This window comes from Mustela lutreola, chromosome 4 (genome assembly GCF_030435805.1).
Source record: "Mustela lutreola isolate mMusLut2 chromosome 4, mMusLut2.pri, whole genome shotgun sequence".
In the NCBI taxonomy this organism is placed as follows: Eukaryota; Metazoa; Chordata; class Mammalia; order Carnivora; family Mustelidae; genus Mustela; species Mustela lutreola.
Window position 1 is genome coordinate 190,502,412 of NC_081293.1, and position 12,634 is coordinate 190,515,045.

The window sequence follows — 12,634 nt, forward strand, 5'->3', positions numbered from 1 at the left end:
AGTTCATATAATGCTGGTGAAAAAAATGGATCTTCAAATGTACAGCACGTTTTCCGGGGATGAGATGGCATTTTCTGGCTGATAATATTTTGCGGGATAAATGCTAAATCAGTTATCTATTGCACAATAATGGTGTATAAGAAACAATGTCAAAACTTCAGCAGCTTGTAACAATAAATAAATAATTCAAACAATACATTATTTAGCCCGGGAGTTTTTAGTGTTCTGATAATCTGGGCTGGACTTAGCTGATCTTGGCTGGCTTACACTCAGTAACGGGACTGTTTGGCTGCTTGGATGATCCCAGCTGTACTCACTCACATAGGTATGTATGTATAAGAGTGAGCTGACTCTTCAGTGATCTAAGAAAATGAAATATGTTCAATTGGTGATATGGAGAATTAATAAGACTTTGAGACTGACTACAAGCAGAATCAAGGGAAAATGAAGAAAAGAGGATATAACTTGAAGTAAATGGGCATCCTAAAGCTAGCTCTTGTTGATTTGGGAAAGCCTACAGTTTTGTTTGGGGTTTTTTGTTTTTGTTTTCAAAGATTTATTTATTTCAAAGAAAGAAAGAGTGAAAGAGAACACACACATAGAGGTAGAGGGAGTAGTAGACTCCCTGCTGAGCTAGAAGCCAAATATGGGGCTTGATCCCAGGATTCTAGGATCATGACCTAAGCCAAAAGCAGATGCTTAACCAACTGAACCACCCAGATGTCCCTGGGAAAGCCCACTATCAAATTGCCTGGAAATTTTTAAGCCAGTCCTTATATTAATATGTCCTAAGATTGCCTTATGGCAGGTCTGGACAGGACGCTTTTTATGACTGTGGTAGAGGGCAAAAACAGAAGTGGAAATGCTTGAGCATTTTTTAGAATCTCCAATTTGCACCAAGTTGACTAATATTCTATTAACAAGGGGAAGTCAGATGGCCAAGCCCAAAGACAAAGATGGGATACAATGCCCCATCCAGAGAGGGAGGACATTGCCAAAATTACTTGGAAAAAGGGTATGAATAGGGAGGAGTGAATAATTGGAGAAAATAATACAACCAATCTACCAGGCATGTTAAATGATTCCAGAGATAATCTATATCATTCTCATTAGAGTAGGAATATCATTCTATGTCAAACCTGGAATTTGCTTCTTTATAATTTTTATCTATTGATTTGCATTTAAGGAAAAGCATAGCACAAATCAATTGTCTTTTCTACATAGCAGTGCTTCAGGTATTTGAAGATGTCTGTTATATATACCTTCCATCTTCTTTTGGAATTATTCATCTGCAGGCTAACTTCATACTTCCTCTGTTTTATTCTTAAACAGATCTGATTATTCTGTTTGGACTGCAATTAGTCTAGATTCCTCTCAAAACGTGGTACCCAGGATTGAAAGACTATCTTAGAGCTGCATTATCCAGTATGATAGTTACTAACCACATGTGACTTTTTTTTTTTTTTTTTTTTAGAGAGAAAAAGAGAGCACACTCAAGCATAATTGGAGTTGGGGGGATGGCAGAGGGAGAAGGAAAGAGAGAATTGTAAGCAGGCTCCATACCCAGTGCAGTGTGGAGGCTTGTGTGGGGCTCTATCTCTTGACTCTGAGATGATGACCCGAGCCGAAATTAAGAGTTGGACCCTTAACCGACTAAGCCACCCAGGCATCCCATGTGACTTTTGAGCACTGGAAATGTGACTAGGCTAATTTGAAATATTTGAAAGGTTGTAAAATACCTCATTAATATTTCTATATTGAATACATGTTAAAATGATAATATTTTAGATATGTTGGGTTAAATAAAATGTATTTTCAAATCAATTTCTCCTATTTCCTTTTACTTTTAAAAAATGTGGCTATGAGAAAATTTAAAATTACATATATGGCTTGCCATATATTTCTGTAGGATGACATGAACTTTATACTGCAAAACAGGCAACCTCAAAACATCAGTGACATGAAACAATAAATAGTTCATTGTCCAACTGTTACCTCTTTTTAGCTATACTCTATTTTCTTACTCCTACTGCCTCACATTTTTAAACGTTTTTAAATTTAATTTTTTAAACAGTTGTATCATATGCTATAAATCTCATGGTCATCTAAATTATTAAACACATGCATCACATAAATCTCATGGACATCTAAAACTTTCAAATTATCTTCATAGATATGATTGTCAGGTCATGCTCTCTCCATCCTTGCCTTTTTGAAACTAAATGCAGGGCTTTGTATACTAATTAAATAAGTAAATTCTCTGTTCTTAATTTAAGAAAAGTTGAATCAAAAACTACATATCTTTCCTCTCAAAATGTTTTTTTTTTTTTAAATGAAACTGTTGATTTAGAAATCCTGGATTTTAGTTCTGCTTGTACTAACTAGGTATTTAACATAGGGAAGACACTTCCCCTGTTTAACCTTTGTTTCTTTATTATAAAGCATTACATTTTCCTTAAATGCTTTCTAACTCTAAAACCTCATTCTTCTCTTATTCCAAAGAAGTGATAAGTGAATTCTAATTTCTGTGTGATTTTTGAAGGCGTTTCTTTCTAAGGTCAGAGGCTTGACATGAAAGAAAGCTTCTAACTTTCCATGGGGTAATTATCAATGGCGTGCTGGCTGGCATGGAGTAATAGGAGTGTGGAGCTAATTTGTGGCTTTTGTTAATTCCTGTGGTTTATGTATTCCCACCATTTTAGCCAATCTCAAGCTATCAACTGGCTTTCAGAATTCCAGGCAATTTTTTTTTTTTTTTTTAGATTTTTATTTATTTATTGGAGAGAGAATGAGTGAGAGAGAACATGAGAGAGGAGAAGGTCAGAGGGAGAAGCAGACTCCCCAAGGAGCTGGGAGCCCGATGTGGGACTTGATCCTGGAAGTCCAGGATCATGACCTGAGCCAAAGGCAGCTGCTCAACCAACTGAGCCACCCAGGCACCCCAGAATTCCAGGCAATTTAACAGTAGGCGCTCCCAAATCAATAAGCAATAGCTTCAGCAGACCCATTTACTTCAAGTTATATCCCCTTTTCTTCATTTTCCCTTGATTCCAATTGTGCAGTCAGTCTCAAAGCTTATTAAATTCTCCAGAAAGCCAATTGAATGGACTACTTTTTCTTTCTACTATTGCCACAAGAATCAAGGAGTTTGTGGCGTCACTCCACTGCAACTATCTCCTTGATGCATCGCATAAAATCTTTTTCATCCTACCCATCTTAACCTGTCTTATTTTGTTTGCTCAGCATGAGCTACCACAGCTCTTGCACTTAATAAACGTGCCTTTTTTTACACATGACTCTCCAGCCCCTTCCTAATTCATTTCACCTTTCTAAATCCATCTACCTTTCCTGGCTTCCTAAAGTCCCATGCCCTTCCTAAGCCCTTTCTTAACTCTCCCTATTCTGCAGTGATTTCTCCTTTCTCTTAGCACCTGTAACAAATATTCACTATGATTTTCATTTAGGCCTTAATCACATACTACTTTTTGACTTACCTCACATTAGTTTAAACCTTGTGTTATACAAAAACAGTTCATGGGGGCGCCTGGGTGGCTCAGTGGGTTAAAGCCTCTGCCTTCGGCTCAGGTCATGATCCCAGGGTCTTGGGATCGAGCCCCGCTTTGGGCTCTCTGCTCGCTGGGGAGCCTGCTTCCTCCTCTCTCTCTGTCTGCCTCTCTGCCAACTTGTGATCTCTCTCTGTCAAGTAAATAAATAAAATCTTAAAAAAAAAAAAGTTCATGATTTTGTCAAGTCCTAGACTTATTGCAAACTGTCCTTAGTCTAGGGGCTGTTTGCTGGGATTCTGTGTTCACACTGTGTTAACTCATACAGAGCTATGCACATGGGTGCATCATGATCCAACAATATCTGTGTCATTTAGCTACTCTCTTTACTACCAGAACCTCAATTTCCTCATCGGTAAAATTGAGATAACGATGCTTGCTTTTCAAAAATCTTTGTAAAAATTAGTAATGATATAAGTAAAATACCTTTCATTATGTTGGTGTTATCAAGTTTATCATGGCAGATGCTCAGGAAGTGTATATTCATGAAGTGTTTAAGAATAAAAACAGCAAACCAGCACAACAATAGTAATTTGAGTTTTCTTAATATTTTAATGTGAAATACAGTCTCTTGATAGATGTCCTATGTATTTTTTCTCTTTATATATTCTTTATAGAATCTATTGCAAATCCAGACCATACACAATAAGTATCTGAGTGACTCAAATCCACTGAAAGTCGGATATATTAAAATCTGGGGAACAAGCTCTACTTCTGTGATACAGGTCACTCTCATCTATGACAACCAGAAAATTACAGTGGTGAATTTTACGAGTGAACCTTACAGTCAGGTATGTCACAAAGGAATGTTATATCATAAATTAATTTTATTATTCTGCAGAGTTATCACCATTTTTATTTTCATTCTTTCACTTGCTTGTATTTGAAAGGTTATAAAGGTACATGCAGTAGTATGTTCCTGAAAAGTTGGGAATGTTGAATCCTATTGTAAAATGTGTAGCATCAGTGGTCTTCCCAATGTAGTCCAAGAATCTATGATCTATGGTCTGGTAAAATCCTTTCCATGTGCTTCCCAGAAGTAGTTCTATGCATTAAGTGAGGTTAGTATCTCAGGCTAGCATAACAAAACTTATTTCCTTCTGTGGCAGAGGCTAAAATGAAAAAGTGATCCTCTAAAATTGTTGGGAGATTTTTTCCCTCTTTCCTGAAATTGCTCATGATCCTGGCCAAATTGGTAGATCCTCCAGGTTGGTGCAAATTCAACTGTGGTAATCATCATGATGATTATGTCCCACCTGTGATGTGAGATAAAATTATTTAGTTAACAAAACAGAGTGATAAATAGCAGACCCTACTAGACCTTCTAGCAGGGCCCGATTTTGGAGCTATCTACTTGGAAGACAAATTACCAGTAGAGTTACCAAGAGTAACCACAGAGGGAAAAGTATCCCGCTTTATAACACTAGATCTGTCCTAAGTATGATCCGGTGACCTGGAGGGGATCATTTAGCAAAGTGAAAATGGATTAAGTATCATTCCTGTGCTCCAAGCAGTGAATGAGTACCTGCCCTGCTAATACTGGATTTTGGAAAATGATCCTCCGAACAATCAGATAGCTTTTCTCTCTCTAGTCTTTGCTAGTTCTCTACTTCAACACATTTTTCCTGGGCTATTGAGCTCAAGACCACACTCTGCAAGTAATTACTCCCAGTTAAGACTAATGCAGACCTTCTTTGTAGGAAATTTTGTAGCATATCAGATGCCTATTATCTGCCAGACACTATACTAAGTGTTGGGGCTGGTGAAAACATGAAACCGGACTTCCCTTTGGAAGGTTAAAATCTAGTGGCAAAGGAAAGAGATTTTTATAAGTGTTGGTTATCAATGCTTAATCAAAGCTGCAAATACTTGTAAGCAATGTGGTGTGGCCTAATGAAGTGAAAAGACACAGATTTCCAGTACAAGGATCATGCACACAACATATTCCCCTATTTACTTGTCTAAAGTCAGTGACCCAGAAAGGAATCTTTATATCCTTTATTAATCTCTGGAAAAGAATGAATGTATTGGTTTTTGTTAAATTATAATTTGAAAAATGACTTAAATGTGATGTTTAAAAATTACTCAAATACCAAATTTATCTCTTCTTTTCTGGCAGAAGCTGACTATTCAACTTACCGACAAGATTATCAGCCTAGAAAAGCTAACAGATGTTAAATGGATATATGAAGGCCCTACAGTTTCTACTACAACTATGACAAGTACCTTCCCCACAAGTTCTCCACATCCTTCTACAATTTCTACTACAGCTACCACTTTTGAGACTATTATCACTAGTTCTGTTTATACCAGTAGCACTCTTGCTATCCCAACCACTACTTTCTCAGCAAGTACTACTGAAGTTACAACTAGTATTACTGGTCCTAATACCACTACATCTTTCCTAACAAGTACTACTGAAGTTATAACTAATCCTAATGTTTCTGATAGCACTACGCCTTCCCCCACGAATACCACCGCTAGCAATAGTTCGCTTCCTACCACGGACACTCCCTTCCCCACAGGTACTACTGCCTTTACTACTACAACCACCCCTTACAGCACTACGCCTTCCCCCACCCCCACGAACACCACCCCTAGCAATAGTACTCTTCCTACAACGGATACTCCCATCCCCACAGGTACTACTGCCTTCACTACTACCACCGCCCCTTACAGCACTACGCCTTCCCCCACGCCCACGATCACGACCACTAGCAATAGTACTCTTCCTACCACGGACACTCCCTTCCCCACAGGTACTACTGCCTTTACTACTACCACCGACCCTTACAGCACTACGCCATCCTCCACTCCCACAAACACGACCGCAAGCAATAGTACTCTTCCTACCACGGACACTCCCTTCCCCACAGGTACTACTGCCTTTACTACTACCACCGCCCCTTACAGCACTACGTCATCCCCCACGCCCACGATCACGACCACTAGCAATAGTACTCTTCCTACCACGGACACTCCCTTCCCCACAGGTACTACTGCCTTTACTACTACCACCGCCCCTTACAGCACTATGCCATCCTCCACTCCCACGAACACGACCGCAAGCAATAGTACTCTTCCTACCACGGACACTCCCTTCCCCACAGGTACTACTGCCTTTACTACGACCACCGCACCTTACAGCACTACGTCATCCCCCATGCCCACAAACACGACCACTAGCAATAGTACTCTTCCTACCACGGACACTCCCTTCCCCACAGGTACTACTGCCTTTACTACTACCACCGACCCTTACAGCACTACGCCATCCCCCACGCCCACGAACACGACCGCAAGCAATAGTACTCTTCCTACCACGGACACTCCCTTCCCCACAGGTACTACTGCCTTTACTACTACCACCGACCCTTACAGCACTACGCCTTCCCCCACGCCCACGAACACGACCGCTAACAATAGTACTCTTTATACCACGGACACTCCCTTCCCCACAGGTACTACTGCCTTTACTACTACCACAGACCCTTACAGCACTACGCCTTCCCCCATCCCCACGAACACGGCCGCTAACAATAGTACTCTTCCTACCACGGACACTCCCTTCCCCACAGGTACTACTGCCTTTACTACTACCACAGACCCTTACAGCACTACGCCTTCCCCCATCCCCACGAACACGGCCGCTAACAATAGTACTCTTTCTACCACGGACACTCCCTTCCCCACAGGTACTACTGCCTTTACTACTACCACAGACCCTTACAGCACTACGCCTTCCCCCATCCCCACGAACACGGCCGCTAACAATAGTACTCTTCCTACCACGGACACTCCCTTCCCCACAGGTACTACTGCCTTTACTACTACCACAGACCCTTACAGCACTACGCCTTCCCCCATCCCCACGAACACAGCCGCTAACAGTAGTACTCTTCCTACCACGGACACTCCCTTCCCCACAGGTACTACTGCCTTTACTACTACCACCGACCCTTCCAGCACTACGCCTTCCCCCATGCCCACGAACAGCACCACTAGCAATAGTACTCTTCCTACCACGGATACTCCCATCCCCACAGGTACTACTGCCTTCACTACTACCACCGCCCCTTATAGCACTACACCTTCCCCCACGAACACGACCGCTAGCAATAGTACTTTTCCTACCACGGACACTCCCTTCCCCACAGGTACTACTGCTTTTACACCTACTACCACTGCCCCTTACAGCACCACACCATCCCCCACGAACACGGCCGCTAGCAATAGTACTCTTCCTACCACGGACACTCCCTTCCCCACAGGTACTACTGCCTTTACACCTACTACCACCGCCCCTTACAGCACTACGCCTTCCCCCACAAACACGACCACTAGCAATAGTACTCTTCCTACCACGGACACATCCTTCCCGTCAAGTACTAATACCTTTACACCTACAACTACCATCCCTTATAGCACTATGCCTTCCCCTACAAGTGTCACTACTACTAACACTAGTGCTACCTTTCCTATCACAAGCAGTCCCTTCCCAGCAAGCACTATTGAAGTTACAGCTAGTACTGCTGTTACTAATACCACTGTGCTTTCCCCTATAAGTACTACTGCTCACACTAGTACTACTCTTCCTGTCATAACCACTCATTTCCCAACAAGTAATACTGATGCTAACACCAATACTACTGTTCTAATTGCCACTACTCTTTCCCCAATAAGTACAGATACTACTAGCACCAGTAATACTGATCCCATTACAACCACTCCTTCTATGAATAGTAGTGCCAGTAGTATTCTCAATAGTTTTCCTAGTACGACTCCTTTTTCTGTAACTACTCATGTTATGAACACTACTGTTGCTATGGTAACCACTTCTATAAGTACTGATGTTGCTAGCACTGGCAACCATACTCCTATTACCAGTTCTCCTTCCCCTACAATATCTGGTGGTAATAGTACTAGTAATACTATTCCTACAGTATCTATTTCTTCTACAGATATTCACTCTATTAGCACTAATACCATAGCTATCTCTACCACCAATACTATAAATAATACAGGGCAGGCAGTAAATATCACTGATGCAGATAACTCTAGCAGTGTTCCAGGTAATACTCCACATGTTTCTATTCCAAATACCACAATAGCCTTAGACACATCAATGACTACTCTTGTAGACACAACAACTCACCATCAGGTAAAAAACTCTACAGTCAGTTATTTACCTATTATTACAACTAATGCTACCACCAGTATTATAAATACTACCACATATGTTCTAAATACTATCATTCTTGATAGAACAACAATGAATGCTTCTGCTACCAAACCAACTTATATTGAAAATGCCATAAATGCTACTCTAGTTCCATGATTACTATCCACAGCATCATAATTACTACAGACATCTCTTTAAAACAACTATTACAGATATAAAAATCAATAAAAGATACATGATTTTATGCTATGTAAGTTTTCACAGATATTAACACCAGTTTTTATAAATATGGCTACTCCAAGCACTATAGACACAGCTGATATGTCCAAAGCTACATCCATGACTATTTTTAGAAGTATAATTAAAGAAACCATGGATACTTCTTCTGCAGCCAGAATATGTACTCTAAAAATTATGAGCCCTATAGACTTATCAATTAAATGGTACATATTTTATATATCCTTGCTAGAGACTTCATAGATGATTTTGGTATCTCAGAAAGTACCATATTAGTGTCTGTAAATACTATTGCTTTAGATGTAGTTATTAAAGTAGCCTAACTTGTTCTTAGGTTATGGGATATGATACCATAACTGAAAGCACTGGTGATATGTAGCACTCATATGGCTACTGTAGCAACAGTTGTTAATATTATAGTAATTATTTAATTAGTAATGTTAAAAATCATGCCTTATTTTCCTATGGATTTTTCCACATACCATGGCTACCAATAGAATAATACACTATTACACATCCTGATAATATCCTCACTTCTAAAACAATCCTAGGTATAACCATAGATATGGAAAGTGCTACCACTGTAGATCTTGTATATATTTGGACTCCAAGAACTAAAATAATTAAATTAAAAATGTTGGATGTTACTTTTACTATCATAGGAAATAAAAATGTGATTATAGATGTTAAAAACATAACTTCCTAATCTTTGCAACCACTACTTCCATAGGAACTACTGATACTCTTACTGCAAATTTGATAAGTACTTTTATTTACAAACCTTAAATGCACTTCCAGGAAATTAACAGTCAGTTTTCCTTAGGAGATAATCTTAGGGTCCTTGCTGTTATCCTGAATGACTGGATTCAATTACAAATCTCTAACTCTTCTGTAGACTAGAAATGACTCAGGTGGAGATGAATATTTAAAGATATGGCTTAGGGGAGATAGTCTCTACCCTGGGATTGGATTTCTTGTAGACTTTTAATTAGTTATAATCTTGTTTACTTTTTCTCCTATCTACCAGCTTTTCCCTTATTACTTCACTGTGAACTCCCCTTCTGTGTTAGGACTTTCATCATGTTCTTGGTCGTTCATATCCAAATTTACTCTTTATCCTTGGTCTGTTACTTTCTTAGATCAGCCAGACCCCATAAATAGACTCATGGTCATAACCAAATATAGCCAGTTGAATGCAATTGAAGACATAATCCTAGGACAGTATTCTCAAAATGTAGTTTGGAGACCCATGGAGGCCATAGAACTCTTTCTGGGGTTCACAAGGTCAAATCTGTTTTCACAATACTATGCTTTTCTATTCCTTTTTAACTTTCATCCTCTATTAGTAGACAGTGGCATTTTCCAGAGACTTTATGCTGTGTGGTGTTGCTATAGATGAATACAGAAACAATTTTAAGATCTACCTGTATCTATTGAGATAGACATTAAACAGATTTACAAAATATAAAATATCATTCTTTTCACAATTTTATTCTTTGAAAATATATTTGTTTTTCATAAAAATATTTTATTTATGTGAACATGCAGTTGATATATTGTTATTTTTAATGAATGAAAAAATAAATATTTTACAAAGTATTTTGTAAATGACTCAAGTTTAATTTTGAAAGTACATATTAACAGATACAAGCCACCTAAACCAAGCACAGGGTCTTCACTAAATTTGAATGTAAAGTGCTTTTTTTTTTTTTAAGATTCTATTTATTTATTTGAGAGAGAGAGAAAGCATGAACGGGGGCGGGGGGAGCACAAAGAGAGGGACAAGGAGACTCCACACTGAGCATGGAGTCTCCCTCATGGCTCAATCTCACGACAATGAGATCATGACCTGAGTCGAAATCAAGAGTTGGATGCTCAACTGACTGAGCCCCCCAGGAACCCCCATAAAGAGAGCAGTTTTGAGACCACAAAGAGTTTGAAGATCACTTCCATAGTCAAATACATTATGAACTTTCCCAGCACTTAGGAACTCCAGCAACTGTGCCTTAAGGTTCTAACTACATACACCCCCTACTATGAACACATCTGCACAGCATTCTGATCTACCACCACACCTGCCCTATTGTGTGGCTGGCCTGATGGGGTTCTGCATGAGGCGCAAAGATTCATCAGTTAGTTGCATTTGCCTTTTGGAATCTTCCCACAACCTGCCCCCTTCTGAATTAAATTGATAGACCTTATACCAAGGCATATATGCCTCTCAACTTGACCTTCTAACTTAAAACAAAACGAAACTCATAATTCCAAACTGTACCACTGGCCTTGGTCATAGACTCCCTCACTTGTGTCTTTACCAAGAGAGCGCCAATGCCCTCATCTTGTTGGCACCACAAACCCTGATATGAGACAAAGTGTTCTGTGTCTTAAGGCACACGGTGTTCTGCTACCAGCCGATTAATTGACCAAAGGCTTTGCTTAAAGTACTTGGGATTTGGAAAACTGAGGATGAACTTAACTTGTTCAAACAAAGTATTTATTTGTGTTTAGGTTTAGGTGGCAACAAAGAATTTGACCCAGAAGCACATGTTGCGTTGAATTGTTTAATTGGATTGTTTGCTACTTAGTGGTCTCTATGCTGAAACTATTCTTTAGTCCCTCTTTTTCATTCATGATTTTGATGTTTTTAAGGATTACTAGCCAGCTATTTGTAGAATATTCCTCATTTTCAGTTTGCCTAATATTTCCTCATGATTGCATTGATGTTGTACATTTGGGGCAGAAATAACACAGAAGTGGTGCTGTGTCCCTCTTGGCACACCACAGCAGGACATACATGGTGGCTATTTATTTGCCCAGTTTTAGTGATATTACTTTGGTTGAGGTGATGTGTGCCAGGTTTCTCCACAGGAAAGTTATTATTTTTTTCTCGCAATAAGTAATAAATACATCACGATGAGATACTTTGAGGCTAGGTAGCTATCTGATTCCCCTCCTATTTGTCATCTGTTGATGAGTCTTGCCTGAATCAATTCTTACTATAGATTTTTCAAATGGTGATTTTCCAACTTCAAGTTCCTCCTGCATTCATTATTCAGCATTATAAAAGTCCTCTGTTCTTTACTCTTTATTTTTGAGTAATTCTTGGTAAATAGCCACTTCCCTGAGCCCCCTAAATGTGCCTCCTTTCTGAGGTCCCCACATAACCTCACAATCCAGCAACTAAAATTCTAACTCCTAGCAAATGGGGACTTCCAGGCTCTTTACTGGGGCACTCTGGTTGGCGAGGGCCTGAGTAGAGCCTTTGATGTGTGAAGCTGGACCATGATTCCTGTCTGTGCAGGAACTGGACTAGTCAAGAGCAGCTGAACTTCTAGCTTAGAGGTCCTCAGTCTTGGGTATGTATTGGGAGCTCCTGGAGCGTTCCATAATTCACTAATGCCTGGACTCTTGCCCATCAACCAGGTAACTCCAATACAGAGTCAAGGTTGGGAGCCACCATGTTGGTGGAGTGGTGAGGCAGGGAGTTTTCTTCTGAGTCTATCCTGACTCAGTGGTAGCAGGAATGTAGACATTGGTGGAAATTCTAGCCAACAGGGAAAAGAAACTAAGTTACCAGCTTCCTGAAGGAGAGAGAGAGACAGAGAGGAAGAGAGAGAAGGATGAGGAGGAAGCATAAGAATGAGAGAAGAGA

At 39.8% G+C, this 12,634-nt stretch overlaps 1 protein-coding gene across 2 annotated transcripts in view; it reads left to right on the top strand.

Moving 5' to 3' along the window:
• The window catches only part of LOC131829864 (probable maltase-glucoamylase 2), a 93,339-nt gene extending 82,758 nt beyond the window's left edge, over positions 1-10,581 (top strand). The window contains exons 47-48 of one of the 2 annotated variants that reach the window (XM_059172069.1): positions 4,181-4,354; positions 5,683-10,581. In XM_059172069.1, coding sequence (XP_059028052.1) covers positions 4,181-4,354; positions 5,683-8,901 — 3,393 coding nt within the window. In that variant the 3' untranslated portion in view covers positions 8,902-10,581. Of the gene's footprint in view, positions 1-1,474; positions 1,825-4,180; positions 4,355-5,682 lie in introns of those variants that run through there. The other variant, XM_059172070.1, reaches the window with a different exon arrangement.
• Positions 10,582-12,634: the final 2,053 nt, after the last annotated feature.